General features: G+C 44.3%; 1 protein-coding gene across 1 annotated transcript; it reads right to left on the minus strand.

Annotated features, from left to right (window-relative positions):
* Positions 1-314: 314 nt before the first annotated feature.
* LOC112105272 (melanotransferrin-like) lies at positions 315-21,863 on the minus strand. The gene is made up of 17 exons (XM_024197990.1): positions 21,796-21,863; positions 18,464-18,627; positions 17,037-17,136; positions 15,646-15,822; positions 14,644-14,806; positions 14,466-14,530; positions 13,616-13,773; positions 9,789-9,975; positions 9,491-9,639; positions 8,460-8,550; positions 7,202-7,261; positions 6,077-6,259; positions 5,118-5,274; positions 4,150-4,232; positions 1,943-2,127; positions 1,329-1,515; positions 315-486 (listed from the first exon to the last, which is right to left on the minus strand). Exons 1-17 carry the CDS (start codon positions 21,851-21,853, stop codon positions 446-448), a joined length of 2,208 nt encoding a protein of 735 aa, XP_024053758.1. The 5' UTR covers positions 21,854-21,863; the 3' UTR covers positions 315-445.
* Between the last annotated feature and the right edge of the window lie 1,082 nt (positions 21,864-22,945).

Here is a 22,945-nt window from a genome sequence, read left to right on the forward strand (position 1 = left end):
TGTCCTTATAAAGATGCTGAATTGTGGGGGTGGGGAGTGGGTTTTAAACTGGAAATACTAAGGAGTTTTGGTCTTAATTGCTGGTGCTGCTTTTCTGATGCCACTGGCCCAGTCTCAAGGTTTGCTGTCTGATCTGTACTGCGCTGCATGATGCCATACTCCACACCAAGTGGAGTGAACGTAGGTAACAGGCAGCGCTTCTGGATAGGAAATGGGAGTGACATTTGAGCAGCATTATCAGCATATATATTAGTAGGTGCAAGGTAACTGCAAGGTTCAGTTTTTTTCACTATTTAAATGAGGTCTCTCTTGCTTTTATGAAACAGAAAATAGCCAGTCTCAAGCAGTGAAAATCCTCTTGGCATCTCTTGATTTCAACTTGGGTGGCGGTGGTGGATGACTTGCGGAACTTCTGTGTGTTGCGTCTGTAGATATGTCTGCATATCTAAGATGTGCAGATATCCTGTTTGCAGAATTCTAAGATGTCTATAAATCAAAATATAGTGTTTTAATTAAAACTTTCAACTATAAAATTACAGTTCTGTCTGAACAGTTCATACATACTGCACCTAAGGTCAGTAAAACTGAAATGCTAGTATGAATCTTTTTATTTTCAGTTTGTTTACTCTGCCTTTAACAGCACCTTATATATAGTTGGCTTCATGGTTTTGTTGATGGCCAGTTGCATGCCTTGATATTGCTCTCAGTAGCTTTATACAAGACTTTTATAGTAATTTAAAATTCTCCAGCCATACTATTGAAAAGAATTTGTTTTTTAATAATTCAGTGTGACAGTGTCCCTTTTAAAGGCAAAATTAAAATTTTAACTGTAAAAAACCGACCTCTCCCCCCCAACCTTGGCATCTCCAAGTAAGAAATGAGTGACTCTTTCCCACCCACCCCCCTATCACAGAGCTGGTTTATGGAGATCAAGGGGCAAAATCACAACTGGTATAAATGGACCTGTCTTCAATAAACCTGTGATTAAACTATAACCTGCTTAGCTATTCACTGTACTGTATTCACTGTCTCTCCATAGTTTGAGAATCTTTTTAAACCGTGCAGTCAATGGGTGTTACTGCAGAAGTACTGTGTCTACTGGGAGCAACAGTTATTTTAACAATGTTGTCTGTGGGGAAGCTCCATAGAACATTCACATACCAGTGCCCATGGGCAGAAGTTGCTGTAAGGAATTTTGGCTTTGGGGGAACTCCCTAGCAGCAGTTGAAGTAGCAAAAATGAGTTTGTCAGTAGGGAGCTGACAGCTACTGTCCAGGCATGCTTCTAAGGTTGTGTGTTCTAGCACAACATGAACTACGTCACATTACCTGCATGTGTGCAGTTAAACACAGATTCTGCCAGCTGAAAGAAGGGCTCTCCAAGAATTGACTGATAGCCCAGGTGACTTGTGTGAACAAGATACTGAGTAGCATCTTTAAAGAGCAGATCACTTTCTCCATACTTCTGTGAGTGAAATAGATGGAACTTAGAATCCAGATTTGTTTCCAGAGTTTCCTTAACAGAAAAGAAAAGAAAAAACTCAGAAAGCAGAAAACAAAATAGATGAAGCACGTGAATTTTCAGCCATGTAGCAACCTCACGTAGAGAGAGATGTACAGGATTCAGCTAGTGCTAGCCTTATTTGGGGCTCTTGCAGTCTCCTCCCACATGTTAACTCATTGTCTGTTGCAACACCACAGAGGCTTGTTTCTCAGCAAGAATATGATCATGATGTAGGAGCTACTGGTGCTGAAACTCTCCTTTAGTGAATCTGAATGGTCTTTTCATTAGTCTCCTGTGTAGTCTTAAACCTTTAGTGCTGGCTGTGGAGATACTTTATTTCTTATTTTGTTTGGAAGGTTTTGGACTCTGGACCTTGATGGGGTTTTCAATAGTGTGTAACCAGAACAGGATAACAATCCTTTCCCATCTTCTGCCTTACCTGGGATTTCATCAGGAAGTCATAGATCTTGGTGGTAGTCACTGGTCGAGTCATGACTATGTTAGGAGGAACAGGACCGAGGTTACAGTCTGCCCAGTCTGTGACTGCGACACGCCTTCCATCCAGACACAGCAGCTCAAAGTCGTTTAGGGTATAACCCATAGCCCAACCTGAGCTTTGCAGACCTGCAAAGGAGATGGAGAGGCAGTAGCGTTGAGCTCAGTAAATCCTGTGTTCCACACCATCAGCTAGATCTCAGTTGAGACATGGTGAAATCCCATGCAGAGTATTAGCATTGGAAAGAAAAAACTCTCAGTGCACTGGGTCCAAAACGTACAACTTGCCAGAGTCATCTACAGAGCATGTATAGTAGGTACTGTGACAAAGTTCCTCCTCTATCTTGGTGGGTCCTGCGCTTATTGGCGGATTTTCTTGCCTCAGAGATTCACCATGTGCGTTGGGGAACAGCCCAGAGACCTTCCCCTCTGGAAGAACCCACAGTCCAGGTCAATTGGGAGGTTTTGGGGGGAACCCGGGCCCGCCCTCTACTCCGGGTTCCAGCCCAGGGCCCTGTGGACTGCAGCTGTCTGTAGTGCCTCCTGTAACAGCTGCATGACAGCTACCACTCCCTGGGCTACTTCCCCATGGCCTCCTCCAAACACCTTCCTTATTCTCACCACAGGACCTTCCTCCTGGTGTCTGATGACGCTTGTGCTCCTCAGTCCTCCAGCAGCACACCCTCTCACTCTCAGCTCCTTGCGCCTCTTGCTCCCAGCTCCTCACACTCGCACCACAAACTGAAGTGAGCTCCTTTTAAAACCCAGGTGCCCTGATTAGCCTGCCTTAATTGATTCTAGCAGCTTCTTCTTACTTGGCTCCAGGTGTCCTAATAAGCCTGCCTGCCTTAACTGGTTCTAGCAGGTTCCTGATTACTCTAGTGCAGCCCCTTCTCTGATCACTCAGGGAACAGAAAACTACTCATCCAGTGACCAGTATATTTGCCCTCTACCAGACTCCTGTACCCCACTGGTCTGGATCTGTCACAGTACATAGGAGTTTCTGTAGGGAGGCTTTGTATTTCAGTGACTGTAGGCTGCGACAACTGCAATGTATATCAATGCCATATCAGCCCATCAATCCATCTTAACCTGCAGCTGGAAAGACCTCTTAGAGAAAAGGTAATTCAGTCTCCATGACCATTCAGCCATTAACTGCTCTGCAGAAACTGCTAATCGATGTGTCTGTTCTAATGGAGGTCCAATTCCTTATGGGTACATGTATCTTTTCTGAAAGACTACACAGTGTCTTACAAACACCTTTCTCTGGAATTTAGACTGCAGAAATTTCAATGTGCTTTTGGGAAGACTCTACTTAGTGGTTTGCAAGGCCAAATGAAAATGGAGTTTCCTTTTCTTCTTCTTTCCCTGAAGGCTGTGATCTGTTTTATCTGCTATTAAGATTGGCAAAAGGAGTGTTTGGGGGTTTCAATGCTTTTCTGTTTTAAGCTGCTCTAACCAAAATTGACTTTCATTTTAAAACATGCCAGTTGGCAGCCCTTCTGTCCGTTGTACTGCTCTGCTTTTTGCCATTTCTAAAGTAACTTAGTTGAGAACTTTGACAAGTAGCTAATTTCACATGGACAGTAGTGAGATTTTGTAGCCATTTATATGCACTGTTCTTGTGTCCAAAATAACACATTATGATAAAGTCAGATCAGTTCTCGTCATGTAGAGTCTGTAGGAGCCTCAGAGCATTTCCTAGCACAAACAAGGGTTTTACACTTCAGCATATATTGTGGTATCTCTTACCTTACTACCCCGATTTTCTTCACTCTCTGGTCAAGCATAAGGGTATACAACTACTACTACAACTATACTAGCCTCTGGACAAGGCTGTGATGGCAGGGAGAGTCAATGGGTCTTCTGAAGCTATTAAGGGGCCTTTTTCCCAAATGGGCACTTTCCAAGTTTTGTTTCTCTCTATCTTCCTGCTGTCGCTGATTATTTCCCTCTTCCCCCTCAAACTAAATTGTAACTGAATCTTGTGCTTTATTGGAGCATTCAAATGCAGACTTTAAACCCAGACGAAACAGCTGCATGCTCAGATTAGACCTTTGTATGTGGATGTTTCGGAATCATGATCATTGTGTGGGAAGAAACTTTGGTACCAGATGAAATTCTCAAAGCATGGGACAAACTGAATCTCACTCTCAATATTCTTGAGCAGGTTATGATGTTCCAGGAAAGCCACGTCCCCAAAGCTCCTTCCACTGGGACTGCCGACTAGACACCTAGTGCAAGGGAAAGCAATAGTTTATCACAATATCAGATTGAGAGACTAGAACTTCTGGGAGCAGTAGATGACTGTAGGGTTTGGATACTAAGTTGAGTCTAGTCTAGGTCACTGGTTGCCAAAAGGTACCACCATATGCTGAAGCAACTGGATAATCTATGTGTGAAATGAGTTAGTGGTCTCAGTGCTGGTCTTGGGGAACGAGTGTCTCTTACAAATAACTATTTGCCTCCTTGCTGGCAATCTCAGCAAACAGACCAAAGTCTCAGTGGGCATGGAGACTGAATAACCTCCTCATTCCTAAAGTTGACTCCCAAATTGGAGTTGAGGCATATTGGCAGGGCAGTATAAAGAAGCTCGCAATACCATATTGCATCTGGATTTCTGTCTCTAGGGCTGCCAAACTAATACTGTTCAACTACATTCATTGTAAATACAGAGATTGGAACATTCTATTTATGCTTCTCTGTCTCCAGTTATTTTATATTCTCTTTCCATTAGGTGGTGGGAATGATTTCCTCCCTACATAATTGCCTTTCATATCCTGCACTACTACTTGTTCAAATTCCAACTATTACCCCTTCAGTTGGTCTCCAAGTAGGCTTGGGTTTGGGCACCAAGTATCATTAGAGGATTCTGAGTTAAGAATCACTATCTTGTCTAGTTTTCCATTAGAAATGGCAATATAACTTTTAAATCACCAGCCAGCTGAGCAGTCCCATAGCAATCGCAGTTGAAATAAAATACACTGACCCAAAGGCAATTTTTATGGTCACCAGCTTTTAAATAAGAGTCCTGCCTAGGAAACCTGCAGGCAAAAGAAATGAGCCATTTCTGGGTCATGCTTTTAAGCTGCATCCTTGCCTCAAACAGAGGGACTTACCTGAGCGCACCCATGTTCCCATAGTAGCGTTCATTATGATTCGCAGCACACCTGCTGGACACTTTCGCCCCTTCCATCTCATCACCTCCAATACAGACTTTGCATAGGTTCCTGTCTGCTCCTGGCATACAACCCTTCCAAAAGTAACTCTGGTAAGCTAAGAGAAGGAAAAGATGAGGTTAGTCAATGTGGGGCATTTCAAAATATGTTCTTTCCTAATACAGGACAGGGACTGCTACTGTATTTCTCCATTGTAAGATAGTTTGCATTTCCTGAGCCTGTCTCCTTGTCTCACCCAGCTACTAACATTAGAGGACCAGACACTTTATCCACTGAGTAGGTATGCTCTAAGACCTACCATAAAAGAGTTCACAAATTAACTCCTGCTTGGGTGAGGGAGAATGGCAGACAGCAAATAAGTAAAACTACACTTTGCAGGTGAGTCTGTGTATGTGGGGGAATACTGACTGCATCACATTACCTACAGACAGGGATGCTGCTCACTTGCCGATAGCTGGAAGTTTTCATTAGCCACACTGAGGGCAGCTCAGTTCTTAACACTTGACCTCTCTGATCCGAATCCGCCAACCTTCAGAGCATGGTGCAAGACACTTTGATCAGATATTAGATTATGGGTTTTAAAGCTGGGTATGGAGGGCAGTTGTTGGGGAGGATGGGTATCTGTCTCTTATGAGCAGTATTTAATGTTTTTAAACATACTGTGGTGACAAGCACATTATAAATAATTTCAGATGTCGAGGTTACTAGCAGTGCTCCCACTAGAAATCCATTAGACCAAGAGAGTATTCTGGAGGGACATAGTGGAGCAATGGTGAATGTCATAAGTGATGTGTACGAATGACTGAAGTCTTCCACTCTCCCTCCCTCCCTCCTTCTTTCCCAGACCCCCTTGGCACCATCATTTGTCCACTTGGTAGATATTCTGGTGCAGTCCTTACCAGAGCCGATATCACAGTTCACAGTGTTGTTCTCCAGAGCCCCCACTGTGTACCTGGAGAGGAGCAGCCACCCCCCAGGACTGTACAGGTGACTGTGGCAGGAACGCCGTCCCCTCAGGTTATGGATATTTACATGCCTGTCATTCTTCTTTGCCAGGGCTACAGCGTAGACAGGTGGCAGTGCTGTGTGACAATGACAACAACCAGTTAGACCGAGCCAGCAAGACATCTTGGATGGGAACAGTCTCCATGTTAAAAGTAAGTTTTAGAACCAGTTGTATCCTCCCTAAAATGACACTCCTGCCTCCCCTTCCCTTGTCCTCTGTACTGAACGCTTTCAGTTGCAGGGAACTGAGAGCTGTATTGTCTTCTGAGCCACAAAAATCCAGCCCTGGCACTGCTGCCTGGGACAGTGAACCCTCTAGCCCCCAGACAGAAGGTTTCTCCTTCTTCCAGAACTAGTGCGCGCACACCCCTTATGCTAGCGTAAGTCCCAACAGCTGTAGCTCAGGGCAAGGTACCATCACTACCTCTACGTACAGCGAGAACTCCTCTTCCTGTCTCCTAACCTTCCTCTATCCCTAATGGAGCCTTGTTTGAACGGGTTTGGGTTTTTTTGGCTGAAGTTTGAGCATCTGCTGCATGACATCATCACAGCTCAGTGGGGGTAAAGTATGAACCAGCAGAGCCCTGCAATTGCTGTTAGCTGCTCTGCTGAGTAGTTGGGAGTCACCCCACTTTCACAACTCTTAGGAATCCTGTCTTATCCCAGCAGAGTTGCCTGAGGCCTGGTCTACACTAGGGCAGGGGATCGATCTAAGTTACAAAACTTCAGCTATGTGAATATTGTATGTGAAGTTGACATACTTAGATCTACTTCACTGTGGTAAGTTGATGGCTGACACCCCCCCCATCGACTCCGCCTGCACCTCTCGCTCCGGTGGAGTACCGGAATCGACGGGAGAGCGCTCGTCGGTCAATTTATCACATCTTCACTAGATGCAATAAATCGACCCCTGTTGAATCGATCGTTCCGGAGGTAAGTGTAGACATGCCCTGAGCATCCTGGTGGAGCCACTTCACTTAATTAAAGTAGAAACCCATACCTCAAAGATCCTCCATTACCTTTATCTGCAAGGTGGGTCAGCTTCTTTGTTCTCCCAGCAGCTGGGGCACACCCCTCTCCTGGGCAGGAGAGACGAGCAAGAACAGAGTGATGTTTGAAAACCCAAAACCATATACACATACACAAGAACTGGTGACTGGCTGCTCACTGTGCGCTGAGCATGTACTAGATACCAACATAATCACTAAAGAACGCCACACGTTTATAGGAAAGATGCATCTGGAGAGTCTAATCGGGGCGGGGGGAAGGCCTATTCCAGGGCTCACATTGCCAGCATTCCCACCATAGAAAAATGCACTCATGAAGTGCACGTGGCTTGTGGGTCAGGCAGTGAGCACTTACTCAGTGCAGGGGATCTAATGACATCGACTGTTACTGAGACAGAGGGACCCTGCTCAGCTAGATGAAGAATTGGAATACGGGAATGTTTCCTTCCTCATACCCAAGTATCAGATCATGGTCTTCTCCCTTTCCCAGCTGTGCTGGATCAGAAGAGGGTTTAAGGTCTGCCACATTCCCTGTTCCCAAAATGGATGTGGTGTCATGGACATCACAGGTGCAGAAAAAAGGTTTTTTTGTCTCCTCCCTCCACCCACCACTGAAGGTATGTCTACACTGTGATAAAAGACCTGTGGCACAGCTGTGGCTGGTTCAGCTGACTTGGGATTTGGGGCTATAAAATTGCAGTGTAGATATTTGGTTTCAGGAAGAGGGTCCCAGAGGCCAGGTTCTAGCCAGAGCCTGAATGTCTACTCTGAAAATAGCCCTGCAGATCGAGTCAGCTGGCATGGGCCAGCCACAGGTCTTTCATTGCATTGTAAACTTACCTTAGGAGTTCTTGGGGAGATGCAGCTTCCTCTAGATTTTGGTTTCTCAAGGCTAAGAATCTTGCACCCCATCCATTAATTTCTATAATCCTTTGCATTTATAGCATTTTATCCAAGACTTGTGAAGCACTTCACACACTTTATTAGAGACTTGCAGCATCTCTCTTGAGGCAGGTCAGTATAACGGTTTCCTTTTATAGGTGGGGAAACTGAGGCATGGATTAAGTAACTTGCCCAAGAGCGCACAGCCAGTCAGTGGAAGAACTGAGAAGACTATTCAGCTCTCTTGGCTCCCATTCCCCTGCCTTTGCAGCTAGGCACACAGCTGCGTGGCAATTTCACCAGGTTTTTAATGGTAGCTTTTTATTTTTATTTTTTTGGTCTTTCCACTGCCTGCCCCTCAGGGATTATTGTGGAACAGAAAACTCACCATAGCATTCTGCAGCTACTGAGACCAGCCCACATATCCCTGCAATGTAGGCATGCGTGGCATCCAGCGTGGCTGCATCGGCCTCATTACTCTGCCAACAATATCAGAGAGTAACACATGGGACTGTGACCGATATTGCAACCCCATGCAGTATTTGGGGACCACAGTCTTATATTTATGCATGATTGTGTTCTACTCCATGAAGGAGGGCTACTTTAGTTCCTCCTTTAGAAACTAAAAACTGTAGGGGGTGATTAAGGTGAGTCACTAAGATGAAACAACTCTAGAGAGGTACCATCCCCCGGGGAGGCCTGTGTAGACTAATTCAATCTGGTTTTTCATAGATTCAAACAAAAAAAGGCTTTTGGTGTCAGAAGGCCAAGTGTGAACTAACTTTCAGCCTTCTTTTAATTCATAAAAGTGCAGGACCTTGTGGAAGGGTTGGAAAAAACGTTGGCCTACTAGGACCGATGGGTGACCTCTAATAAGCTGTTAGCATACATATAGGAATGTGTGTTGGTTTTTATACATTTTCCTCTAGTACTTTTGCCTAAAAATGAATGTATTTTGCTGTGTGAAGGCTAGTTGATAACTGCTATACGCTGTTGTGTAGCCTATGGAGAAAGGTTAACAACAGATACTGGACCCCAAGTCAGACCTGCTGGAGGAATCACAGTGAGGTGCAGAGGGACTGCAAGTGTAAACCCTCTGTCTGGAGGGAGAGAGATGCAAAGAGGTGATGGTTGAGAGCCTGAGACCTTAAGTAGCTGCCCTTGAAGAGCAGGACAGGTGGTGTCAAAGGTGTAGTTAACCCTGAAATTGTGACAGTGACAATTTAGAACCTGTATAACTTATGTAACTGAGTGCCAATCTCTCCCATACCCCAGTGGCTGGGGGGGCTGAGGACCCTTCAGTCTCATTCTCTTCAGTGCCTCTGTTGGTTGGTTTTATCTCCATTGCCCCCAAGTGTTTGGGACAAGAACAGACATGCCTGTGCCTCCCATTCCTGTTTACTCCATATAGGTTCTTACCTTGATCAACTCAATGCAGTTGGTCATTGAAGCGGCTTGGACACAGACCAGGGGGTCAGATTTGATGTTCAGGGCCCACTCTTCACACTTGCGGAGCTCAGCATTGCTGACGCAGCACCAGCGTATCACACTGTTGTCCAGTGAGCTCCCTGCAGCAGCAGGAAAGAGAGTGCAATGGGGTTAGCATCACCCATGTACTGAGCTGTCTTTACCAATTGGCTTCTTTGGGTCTGTGCATGTCTCCCCCTTGCGACGAGGTGGGGGCCTCTTTGTCCCATTCCCTTGGGAGAGCTCTCACCTTCATGGCCTAGTCCCTTCAAGAGGGCTACGTAGTCCAGGCCAAGGATGTGGGAGATCTCTGCTTTGTCCTGGAGCAGCTGCAGGTGCTGAGTGGCATCGTGGAACAGCAGGTTCTTCCCCCTGAATGGCACTGAAGTGAAGAGCTCAAACTTGGCCCTTTCTTTTCCATTCTTCCCAAAGAGATGCTAGGAAAAGTACAATGGCTTTAGCTGTAGAGATGCTGCTCGTCTCCTCTGTGACTAGCCGCCTTGTTGCTACACCTCCTCTGTCTAGAGTCATGGCAAGTATGGGGTGATCATAATGTAGTACTCAGAACTCTAACACTCCCTGGGATTAGGGCAAACCCTCCGTGCATCTATCTTAGGTGTTGGTTTCCATCCCTACATGGTCTGGGACCCAGTTATTTGAGGAACTGCTGCTTCTCCTGTCCCATCCGGATGATCATGATTTGCTTTGATGCTCATTTTCTGCTCCCGCAGGGGAGCCTGCTGTCTGCAATTGTCCAGGCAAGAGCTCCAGACTACAGCATAATATGTATCTGTTTTGGTTAAATTATTCACTTACCCTGGGCTATTTCAGGGGCAGGATATGGAGGTTTGTAAGAACTTTCTTAAATCTTATGTAGTCGGTGTTCAGTTTTGATTGAATACGAGATGCCTGGAAGCGGAGGCAACAAGCACTATTTATCCACTAGGGAATGTAAATATGGGGATGGAGACGTAATCAAGGGCTTGCACCCAGAAGTCCCTGAACCATATGACAAACTGCATAATAATTCACATTGGTGGGCACTTGGAGGTTAAAGGGAAGGAGACTTTGTTTGTTTCTCCTTTCTCCGAGGTGATCCCGGCAATTAAAGACCGGTAAGTCTAACATCAGTAGCGGGCAAATTAGTTGAAAAGATAGTAAAGAATAAAATTGTCAGACACCTAGAAGAACATAACTTGTTGGGCAAAAGTCAACATGGTTTCTGTAAAGAAATCATGTCTTACTAATCTATTGGAGTTCTCTGAAGGGGTCAACAAACGTGGACAAGGGGGATCCAGTGGACATAGTGTACTTAGATTTCCAGAAAGCCTTTGACAAGATCCCTCACCAAAGGCTCTTACGTAAATTAAGTTGTCATTGGATAAGAGGAAAGATCCTTTCATGGATTGAGAACTGGTTAAAAGACAGGGAACAAAGAGTAGGAATAAATGGTGGATTTTCAGAATGGAGAGGGGTAACTAGTGGTGTTCCCCAAGGGTCAGTCCTAGGACCAATCCTATTCAACTTATTCATAAATGATCTGGAGAAAGGGATAAACAGTGAGGTGGCAAAGTTTGCAGATGATACTAAACTGCTCAAGATAGTTAAGACCAAAGCAGACTGTGAAGAACTTCAAAAAGATCTCACAAAACTAAGTGATTGGGCAACAAAATGGCAAATGAAATTTAATGTGGATAAATGTAAAGTAATGCACATTGGAAAAAATAACCCCAACTATACATACAATATGATGGGGGCTAATTTAGCTACAACTAATCAGGAAAGAGAACTTGGAGTCATCATGGATAGTTCTTTGAAGACGTCCATGCAGTGTGCAGCAGCAGTCAAAAAAGCAAACAGGTTAGGAATCATTCAAAAAGGGATAGAGAATAAGACAGAGAATATCTTATTGCCCTTATATAAATCCATGGTGCGCCCACATCTTGAATACTGCGTACAGATGTGATCTCCTCATCTCAAAAAAGATATATTGGCATTAGAAAAAGTTCAGAAAAGGGCAACTAAAATGATTAGGGGTTTGGAATGGGTCCCATTTGAGGAGAGATTAAAGAGGCTAGGACTTTTCAGCTTGGAAAAGAGGAGACTAAGGGAAGATATGATAGAGGTATATAAAATCATGAGTGGTGTGGAGAAAGTGAATAAGGAAAAGTTATTTACTGGTTCACATAATATAAGAACTAGGGGTCACCAAATGAAATTAATGGGCAGCAGGTTTAAAACAAATAAAAGGAAGTTCCTCTTCACACAGCGCACAGTCAACCTGTGGAACTCCTTGCCTGAGGAGGTTGTGAAGGCTAGGATTATAAAGGGGTTCAAAAGAGAACTAGATAAATTCATGGAGGTTAAGTCCATTAATGGCTATTAGCCAGGATGGGTAAGGAATGGTGTCCCTAGCCTCTGTTTGTCAGAGGGTGGAGATGGATGGCAGGAGAGAGATCACTTGATCATTACCTATTAGGCTCACTCCCTGTGAGGCACCTGGCATTGGCCACTGTTGGTAGACAGGATACTGGGCTGGATGGACCTTTTGGTCTGACCCACTATGGCCATTCTTATGTTCTTAATTTCAGTGGCGTGGCCTCTCCTCGTCCACTGCTCACTCCTACCTCAGCTTCTAGGAGTGAATCAGATTAGAGCTAGAGGAGACCTAGCTATCTCCCCAGGGCCACAGCAGGATGGTTCCCCAGTCAGTGCTTTGTCCCTTGTAATTTTAAATATCTCCAAGGGATGGCGCTTTGGCCACTTTGCTTAGGAGACTATTCCAGAGTCAAATAGATGTTGCTGTCAGGAAGCTTTTCCTGATATTCGTCCTATATTTTCCCTTGCGTAATTGTTAGCCAAGATTCCTTGTTACTCCCTCTTGTGTAACTCCTCCCACCTGAGTATTTGCAGTCTTGAGTACTCAGATGTTGTTACACTGTCCCCCATTTCCTCATCTCCTAGTCAAGCTATACACCCAGCGCCTGCTTCAGTGCATTAGCAGAGCACAGGTCTGTGGTGGGAGAAACCTGACCTGGAGGGGATAGAGCTTGGGACTGTAGCACCATAACCCCATTGCAAACCTGTTCTATTTGGGGGGGGATGGGAAGAGAGACGAGGAAGAGATACCTGGGAACTAGTGGGCATAGCCCGCAAAATGGCTGTGGCTGGGCAAAAGACCTAGGAGACGCACTAATTATGTGTGTATCCCAGGAAGACGCTGCCAGAAGTTGGCTGAAGTTTAAAGCTCCCCCATGGGTGAATCTCCCCTCTGAGTGCAGCTGCCCCTGTGAGCAAAGAAGTGGCAAACTGCACCTCCTGTGCCCATAAGGGTGGTCCAAGCCCATACTATTAAATTACCTCCCCCTAATATATGGCATTACTGCTTTCCGAGCACTTGCCTCTTAAATATGTTTGATTATTTTTCCCTCGGATTTGAGTCCAGGCTTGGAACTGGGAATGAAACTCCTTTCTCCAGAGAAAGAGGGTAGAGGCAGATGCCGGAGTCAGGCTTCCTTGGTAATTGCTGGACACTATTGTTAAATATATATATATTGATAATGCCCAGAGGCCCCAATCAGGATCAAGCACTGATTTTAATACATGCTGTACAAAAGTGGTCCCTTCCCCAAGCCTTTAGGCCCATAGATATTTAGGTACCTAACTCCCGTTGACTTCAGTGGGAGTTAGATACCTAAATATGTTTGAGGATCTGGACCTTACTATTTAAAGATCTCCACCCTCCACACATTAATAGCAAATGGAGGGATGTAGCGAGAGCAAAGATCTCTCCAAATTTACACTACACTGAGCAGCTGTTAGTATTCTGGAGAGCAGAGAGAGACCTCCACTCCTGCCCTCTCTCTCCTAGACTGTATTACTTTGATACTCTGATCTAACTTTAAAGGCTGTGCGCACTCGCCCTCTCTCTCCAATAGCCTTTGGAACTCTCACCAGGGTACCTGTCCTAGCAGATGACAACGCTGGATGTCCCAGAGCAGCCTCAACACCTGCAGTCTAGCTCATTCCATCTACACCCAGAGAGGGCTTGGAACCTGATTAGCAGTTCCAAATTACCTGGATCAGGGTGAGGAATTTCTTGGTGATCTTCTGGAAGTTGTGGCGGTTGATGATGGCACGCCCAGGCCCACGACCCAGGTTACAGGTGCCATAGGCACTCAGCTTCGCTGTGGATCCATCAGGACACAAGAGCTCATATTCCTCTTGGTCTGAATCTAAAACAACGGGGCAGCTATCAAAGCTGTGAAGTGAAACCCGGCCTGGCAGAGGAGAGACAGCATTTTTCAAGGGAGCCTGCTCCAAGTCTCAGTGCCCAAGCAGGACAGTAAATGCCAACTGTCAGCCGGGAAGGTTTCTCTCTGTGCTGCTCCCCTTACCAAAGAGAGAGGTTAAAGCACAAGGACGTTGGCTGGGGAATTTGAGATGCTTTCTGAGAAGCAATAATTTAAATGTTCTTCAAAGAAAAAGAAGCTGCTAGACCCCTTCAAACGACTGACCTTGGGTATGTGATGCAAATTTTTGGTCAGGTAAAAAGCCTGGCCAATGAAAACTGCTCCTCTAGCAGAGCAACCCATGGAATTTTAAAGGGTTCCTCATTATATACTATCAGCCATGCTGTATAAATAGTGACTTCTTCAGCCAGCTGAGAGCTAAGGCAGTAATCTAAAATGGAAAGCTTTGGTGGTTCTGACAAGGAACATCTTCTGTGAGCCACCATTCCCCACCTAACCTTCCACTCTCCATTTCCCTCTGCCTCTTGGAGATCTGAGGCATACCCTCAACAATTGCTTGCCTAGATTAAACTCAAACTGTAATCGATAATGCATTAGGCATCTTCCCCCCAAAGCATCCATGTAGAAAAGAATACAAGTTTCAGGCCAACAGAAATCGGAGTACTTGGGTTTACCTGTGCCATTCATTATTGTTAAGTGATCTAGGAAAGCAACATCTGCTACTCCGTTCTTCAAGCACCTGCAGAGAGATTAACACAATCCATTAGCACTTAAACCTGCTTTTCTTCTCCTGCAATCCCTTCTTCCCCCCCAAAGCCACTTCTAATGCAAGCAGAGTGGGGGTGAGGTCACCTGAAGGCTCCCTCAGAGTCGTAGAAGGGCTCACTGCTGCTGGTCTCACAGAAGTGGTTCTTGTTCCTAACGTAGGATTTCGGTCCTTGACAGAGAGCACAGAGCTGAGGGGAGGTGACGCCAACACCTGGGATGCAGCTGGCATTGAAATACTGACTGATCACTATAGACATAAGAAAAACAGTCAAGTGGCAAAGCCTGGAAGAGATAACAGTAGATTTCCTTACGTGCTACTTGTAAAAAGTTATTAGTCTCCAGTAGGGCTAGCTTGGTTGTCTAAGCTTCAGGTATGAAATACTTCCTGAAACTACAGGGTCAAATCTTAGTTGGGTCAAGTCCATCTTTCTTCCTTCTGAGGGAGTTAAATTCAGTTTTGTGCACTTACTGCATGGGGGCCCCCTACCCTTAAAATCCAGGGCCCTGTCTGCTCTGTGTGTTCATTAAAGAATCTGTGGCACTTTCTGTTAGAACCTGGAGTCTTTGACCAGCCTCCGCTCACTGTTGTGTACTTGCTATACCACAGATGATTGCTACTCTCCACCCCACAGGTGGCTGCACTTCTCTGGTGCCGGGCAGCCGCAGGATCCAATCCTCCATTTGTTGAGATTTGAGTGAGGAATCAGGACCATCATTTGTCAAAGGCTTTGGGATCCTTTTGGAATTAAAGGCACGATAGAAAGGTAAGACGATATGCTGTAGAAGCTACTGTACAATGCTTCCCTTCCCCCAACCTCCCATTGAATACAGAACACAGGTGTTTCCTGTTGCTCTTGCTAAGATAGCTTTTCTGTTGTGTGAGGGATCACTGAAAAGACACTGGCAGAAGAGGGCTAGCAGCACATGGTTAAGCTTCCCAAGTGGATAACTGGTCCACCAACCCAAAAGCTCTGGTCTTGGTGTGTTCCATATAGTTCAGTAGGTGTCACACCTGCCACCACTTTACTCTCCTTTACATAGGCAAGAGCTTGGCCCCGAGGTGTCTGTCACCGTCCACTCACCCACCTTGGCTCAGAGGCTGATCCTCATCCCAGAGGAGCTCATTCCTAGCCAGGAGGAAGCCCAGTGGGATGTTCCAGCCTGATGTCCACCTGGCTCCATTGTGGCAGCTACGCACCCCCCTTAACCTCTGGATGTCCAAAGTTCCTCGTCTGGCAATGGCCACAGCAAACACGCAGTTTCCTAATGATGGGAAAGGGGAGATACAGGAAGAATAACTATCCCTTTAATAAACTTAGGACAACTGCTGCAGTGCACAGCGATGCGAGGATCTCTGTGCCAGGGCTAAGGAAAAAGTCTCAAATAAAATGTAAGAAATGCAGTTACCAGCATAAGCCAGGAAAGGAGAATTGGTCCAAAAGGAACATTCTGTTGGTTACATCACTGCTCAGTTTGACACTACCGCCTAGCCAAGAGCTACCAACATGCAAAGCAAGGAATATAGAACTTAGAGAGGGAAAAGGTCTATTAGAAAATCCAGTCCATCTGTCCAAGGCCAATGTGGCCTTATTTCCATGAAACATTGCACTGAACATTTGTGCCCTCTAGTTTCAGATTCTGCAACCAGTGGGGCTTCTGGCACTTACTTACCTTCTGAATCTTTCACAGTCTAATACCTCTTAATTCCGTGATGATTCTGATATTCAGCCAAATATTTTTCCCTTCCTTAATTTCATCCCATTTCTTCCAGTTATTCCCCCAGATATCACTCTAATACAACTCTCTCCTTTGGGTTTACTCCCTTCAGATCTTTTCAATCGTATAATTTTAGTTTTGGCTGGGCCAGGCTTTAGTTCTTACTCCTTCCTTGTAAGTCAACGCCCTCCCACCCACTGCTCAGTCCTGTTGCTCTTCTCCCTCCCATTTGTCAATGTCTTTGGTGAGGGCTTTGTGATAAGGGGGAAAGGTAGGGATGTATCTTCAGTCTCTCTGCAAGGCTTGGAACTCCAGTATGCAGTGGGAAATGGATCTCCAGAGGAAGGGGTGGGTTATAGGTACTGGGGACAGGATTGGAGGATGGAAAATGTTCTTTAAGTGCAGGATATTATTGACATTTATCTCGAAGTGCTTTACAGACTTCTATTAAGCCTCTCAAACCCCCTCTGAAATAGGTGAGCGCTCCTCAGTTAGAGCTACTGAGGCACAGAGATGGGACAAATTACTTAATGTTACGTAGTGAGCTACTGTCCAAAGCAGGAATAGAATCTGATCCTCTGCTCTAACCACTACAGATACTTTCTCTCACCGAGGATAGGATTGACTCTCCTATACTGCGCTGGGCTGAGGTCATCTTAGAGTTATCCATTGTGGTGCTTTCTCTGTTACTCTTTCTCTTAGTGATAACATTAGGTTACAGTGAAGGTATTTTAGAAACAGGCGTTTGTCGGCTAACCTACCTTCCTCATAGATCTCCTTTGCCACCGCAGTTAGGCCGTACAACTTCACAGCAGAATAAACATCTCCAGCATCCAAGGAGACAGCATCTGCTTTATTCACCTTTTTTAAAAAAGAAAAAATCCATTTAAGAGAGTCCTTCTGTCCATGGGAACAATGAGCGACTTGAAGACTAGAGCTCTCACCACAGACTTTTCACAACGCTTTCTCAGTTTTGGTTGGATCCCTGTTTCTCAGCATGGTGGAATGTCAACTTGAACTGATTGTCAAATATGTAACATGTCTGTGTCAGTACTCATCTTGCATGAAGCCTGAGTATTCTTCACAAGCCTAATTTGGCAAGATGACATCCCTTCTCCACCTTTCCTTTGATCCTTCCACCCCAAGGATGAAATCCTGGTTCTGCTGAAGTCAATGGTGAAAATTCCCATTGACTTCAGTGAGGTCTGGATTTTACTCCAGATCTCTCCCCCCCACCCCACCCCCCACAATCCACAAATACTGGCTGAGTATTCTCTTCACCATGCATCCCCAAGAACCTTTCAGACACTTCTAGGCTGGGTTCCGTCCTTAATCATACTATCTGCAGCTCCTACTAAGTATAGCTTTATCATCTGTTAACAAGGAGCTCAGAACTGAATGAAGAGGTGGGAGACCAGGTTCTTCTCTGACCTCAGGAGCAGTTCTTTTTTTCCAAGTCAGAGCTGGGATCCACTGGAGGAAGCCAGTGCTGAATGAACATGAAGACTGAATTCCCTTTTCCCAGTCAGGTTTCGGATGCATTAGTGAAACTGTACTGCTAGGAAGGCCAGGGCTATATTTTCCTTTCTCCCCAGAGGAATTTGTCCTTAAATGCACATAGCCCTACGAGAAGCACCATCCCATCAGTGAAAGTTGTCTTAAACCTCCAGTCACTTCACTGCCTCATCTCATATAAATTATAATTCAAAGATATTTTTATTTGGAAAAAGGACAGATCTTTGGTTCAGGAAAGATTAACTAGAGGTTAAAAATGGGGAGGGGCAGAAAAATTGTTAAATATAGTTGAACTAGAATTGAAACCTAAAAGCCAAGGGGACTTTTGGTATGTCTTCATGATTTAACAGCTGTAGGGAGGAGACAGATTTTGCTCATTTGCTCCCACACAGCTCTTATTTATTTCATTGGGATTACAAAGATGTAACAGAATCTCTGTTTTGGCTCATCATTGGCTGTATCACTAATAAGTGATTTTTATCACCTGGATTCTTCTTGCCTGCCCAGATACTGTGTACTTTGTCACAGATGAAATACCATCACCATGATTGCCTAGATTTCACTTCCCTATGGATTCTATTTACTAGTAGTTGTTACACCCCCTCCACTTCCCACACTACAGAAGAACTAGACTTGGGGTTAAGATAAACTCTGCGATTCTCTACAGACTCACCCTGATCTTGTCGATACAGTCATGAGTATTTTGAGCTCTGATGCAGGAAACCTTAGCAAAGGAGTTGATTGTAGCCAGAGGTAGGACAGCCAGGAGTGCTTTAGATAACTCAGCACACTTCCTCTGCTCCAGGTCAGACAGGGTGCACCATCTGAACTTCTTCCCTGCAGGATCAGAAGGCAAGACACGTGCTCTTTAAATGGAGAGAGGGAGATTCAGAAGAAGGGACATGGAGGGAGGAAACTGACCAAAGCTGATTTTAGTTTTCGTTCTTTAACAGGAAAAAGTAGACTGTTTTCTAGGGTCAAAGTGCCCAAGGGAGGAAAGTCTCCTATTTAACTGGAACAGCATTTCCTGACTCTTTTCCCTACGACTACCCCTTCAGTGCTAGGATTCTGTTTTCAATAGTGAGAGGCCCACATTAAAGCACCAGATCCAAAAACAAAACAAAAAAACCACCTGATCTAGGGGTGAGTTTGAAATCTATACCCCAATCAGCAGCCATTTGCAAAAATCAGATACTATATATAATATGCTGAACCAAAACCCTAGATCCGAACACTACCGAACTTTGGGCTTTTGAGATCATGATGGGAATTTTACGGCTTGGGCCTGTTTCTAAACAATGTAGCTGCCTAAGTTATCCAGGGGACAATGAAAAACTGTTTCCTTTGGTTAGAGAAGTTTGCTTCACTTGCTAAAATCTGCCAAGGAGGAACAGGAACTGGGGTAGCTTGTAAATACTCAATGTTTCTAGAACATTTTAAGTTCTCAGAGCACTTGACAAACATTAATCCTTGCCACCCCATCACTCTGCCATGAAGTAGGCAGGAAATATTATCCTCGTTTTATAGATGATGTGCAGAGAGGTTACGTGCCTTTCCCAAGATGACACTGAAAAGCAGTAACAGAGCTGGAATTGGAACTCAGTTCTTGGCTCTCTCCCATGAAAGCAGCCCATAGATCTGAATGGAGCATCATGAAGGCCATTCTTTACAAGGAAAATAGGTTATGTTTTAAACTGGGTTAGCTGCCATGTTTTCACTAAAATGACTTTAAGTAGGATTTTGCGGCTAGTGTAGACGTGTCAAGTTGTGTTTGTTAGCTGGTCGTCATTAACCCCAGACTCACCTTAGGGGGCAGAAATGACACTGTCAATAAAAAGGATGATGACTATTGTTTGTGTGTCCCAGATCAGTAGTAGCCTTGAATTGATACTAAAAAGCAGAGACAAGATGAAGACCTAGCTACTAAATTGACCGCATCCATTCAGGCTAGAGTTCTACATAGAACTGACTACACATTTCCATAGCTCCTGCAGTGGGTTTGTGGGAGGGAACTCTGTTTTAGAGGTTACAGTATAAAACTGTGAATCACAAATTCTGAGTTCCTTTCCCAGCTCTCTCTCTGACTGTGGAGCAGAGACAGATTTCTTATTTGTGCTAATTTCCCCATCTGTAAAATGAACATCCCTGCCTACCTTGCCAGGGGTGACATACAGGTTAACTAATGCTTGAAAACATTCTGTGAGTATCATATGTCCCGAGGGCACATCTAGAAAGAAACTGATGAAGTCTGATCTCTGATTATTTCCATGTGTTCAGTCTTGATAATAAGTGCAAAGTATTATTGTTTCTGAAATAATACAGTATATAATACAACTTTTTCTATAACCTCAGATGCATAGGCATAGTTTTTGGTAATATTTTTCATTCTTGGACAATTCTAATTTCGCTGTGATAATGGTCTCTCTCTTTACTGATGTAGGTTTTTTAATATAGTACATTATCACAGGAATGTGTTTCATAGTTCGCATCCATGTCCTATACATTCTTTTCAGCCATCAGCACTGCCTTCCTTGGTGATATTCAGCGGAGAAGGCAATTAGCTATGAAGCTAATTTAGTTACAGATTTGGTCCCCAATCCTGCAAACACGTATGCACAAGCTTAACTTTGTGTATGTGAGTAACCCCCTTGAAGTCAATGAGATTAGTTTTATGCATGAAGTTAAGAACATGCATAAATGTTTGCAGGATTGGGACCTAAATTGGCCTATAGATGCTAGTAAATTTTCACTTTTATCTTAAGCTCTAGAATTAATCTGTGGTGCACTGTACAAGTACAGTCTTGCGTCTGATGAAGTGGGCATTCACCCACGAAAGCTTATGCTCCAATACTTCTGTTAGTCTTAAAGGTGCCACAGGATTCTCTGTTGCTTTTTACAGATCCAGACTAACACGGCTACCCCTCTGATACTGTACAAGTACAGTTTACTGTGCACTCTTAATTTAAATGACTTTCGTGGACATTTGTCCAGAATACATTGTCGTACATGGTACAAAGAAATGCTGTGTGTTTAAAGTGGTAAAAAAAAGATGTTGTATGCAAAATAATAAGTGATCATGTAACTGAAGAGAGGACCCTGTGTAAACAAAATAATCATGTAATTAAAGACCAGATCAAATGCATTTAAAGAGTTGTATATTCAACTTTACCATTGTAGCTCCCTGATTTTTAAGTGCTTAGCTGTGTAACATTGTTTTCTTAATATAGGGTTGGGTTTGGGTTTTGTTTTTTGCAGAAATTAGCATTTTATTTTAAAATGTATAAGTTTAATTACGTAAGCTGCCAATACTGTCAGGAGCTGCCAAGCCCCATGCTTTAATCATAGTTCAGCTGGATTTAAGAGAGAACCTTAGTTTCTAAGATGCTCCATTCCAAATATAAAAAGGTTATGTCTACACTACAGCAGCACAGCAGTGGGATTGTAGCTGTTCCACTGTAGCACAGAAGCATAGATGCTTTCTACATTGACGAAAGGAGTTTTTTCTGTCGATGTAGGTAATCCATCTCTCCGAGAGGCGGTAACTAGATTGGTGGAAGAATACTTCCATCCACCTAGCTGCATTTATGCTGGAAGTTAGGTTGATATAACTGCAGTGCTTAGGGCAAGAAATTTTTCACAGTCCTAAACTGTGTAGGTAGGTTGATCTAAATTTTAGAGGTAGGCTAGGCCTAAATTGTTTCACTGTGTTAGGGCTAGAGAACAAACAGGTCCCATCAACTATTCAAAGCAAACAATGTTGCAACATAAGTGCCAAGGAACAGCTGCATTAAGCTTTTGCAAGGATCACTAACGAAGTCAACATCTGCCACAGATCAAACAGGGAGACTAATACCAGATGAGAACTGAAGTAATCAGAATAGACACAGACCTAACAGCAACCATTTTGTACCATAAGAAGCAAAAAAAAAACCAAGCATAAAGTGCCTGAGAGTTCATGTTCTGATGACTGTTGCCCTTCTCCCTCCCTCTCTGCACCAGTCTTACCTGAAGAGAACAGGGTGAAGGTAGCCAGGACAAGTAAGGTGGCTGTGGCTGCCTTCATGATGACAACAATGCAGCAGTAATCCCACTATACCCGAAGCCTCCTCTTGTCTCATACCAGGGATTCCAATGCAATGACTGGAGCTGCTGACAGAAAACAAGAGGGGTTAGGCATCAGCACAAGAAACCAATAGAAACAACAGAGAAGACTGAAAAATGGATGGTGTGTCTGAGTAGGCAGAAGGAATGGCAGCCAGCCATGAGGTGAGAGGAGGATTAAGGAGGCGCAAGAGGCCCAATTCCTAGGCATCGATGGAAAGCATTAGTGTATTTTATGCTCTACCATGCGCAGGCCTCTCTTGGAGGTACAGTCCTGACAACATTCAGGCAGACACAATGTGGGAGCATGCAATATCCTGGTGCCTAATTTTTTGCTGTAGGCTTCCAGCAGTAACTTCAGGCTCACAAAACACCACCTGGACCTTGAACAGAACTCATTAGTTGCCTTGTCTGTGCTTGTGAGTCTGTACCTTAATGTTCACCCTTTTTACAAACTAGATTTTGTACAAAGTACACCTTGTGCCGTATCATTTGAAAACTCATCTGCTGAACTCTACTGTCCTGGTAAAATGTGTGTGGCAACATTGTATGTGAAGTAATAAAGTTCTATTGTTTAAGACATGTTCCAAGTCTGGGGAAACCAGTTCCCCAGATACAAAAGGCTAGCCAACACCTAAGCTAGGTGTCAACATAATCAAATGGACTATCACCTTGGTAATGGAACAGCTGGTGGTTCCCTTGCAAACAGACTTTCTGTTGCCTGAACCCCAGCTGGAGATGAGTCTCAAATACGAGAATTGCTATAAGAAATGGGAGCAAATTCCCCAGATTCTCTCTCCTCCCTTTCTCTCTGCCCCGAACATCCACAACGTCTGAAAGACAAGGAAAGGAGCACTGGACTGGGGGAGGGGTTCTGGCTGAAAGGCATCCGATAAGACTGCAAAACCATGTGATGAGAGAGACATTTTGCTTTGAATTCACTTAGCTTGTTAAGTGAGATATTAGTTCATCTTACCTTTTATTTTCTTATAGCCAAATACTGACTTTTATGCCTCATTACTTGTAATCACTTAATCTTTCGGTCGTTAATAAA

The sequence above is a fragment of the Terrapene carolina genome, unplaced genomic scaffold (assembly GCF_002925995.2).
Source record: "Terrapene carolina triunguis isolate 2854851 unplaced genomic scaffold, T_m_triunguis-2.0 Scaffold790, whole genome shotgun sequence".
NCBI lineage: Eukaryota > Metazoa > Chordata > Testudines > Emydidae > Terrapene > Terrapene triunguis.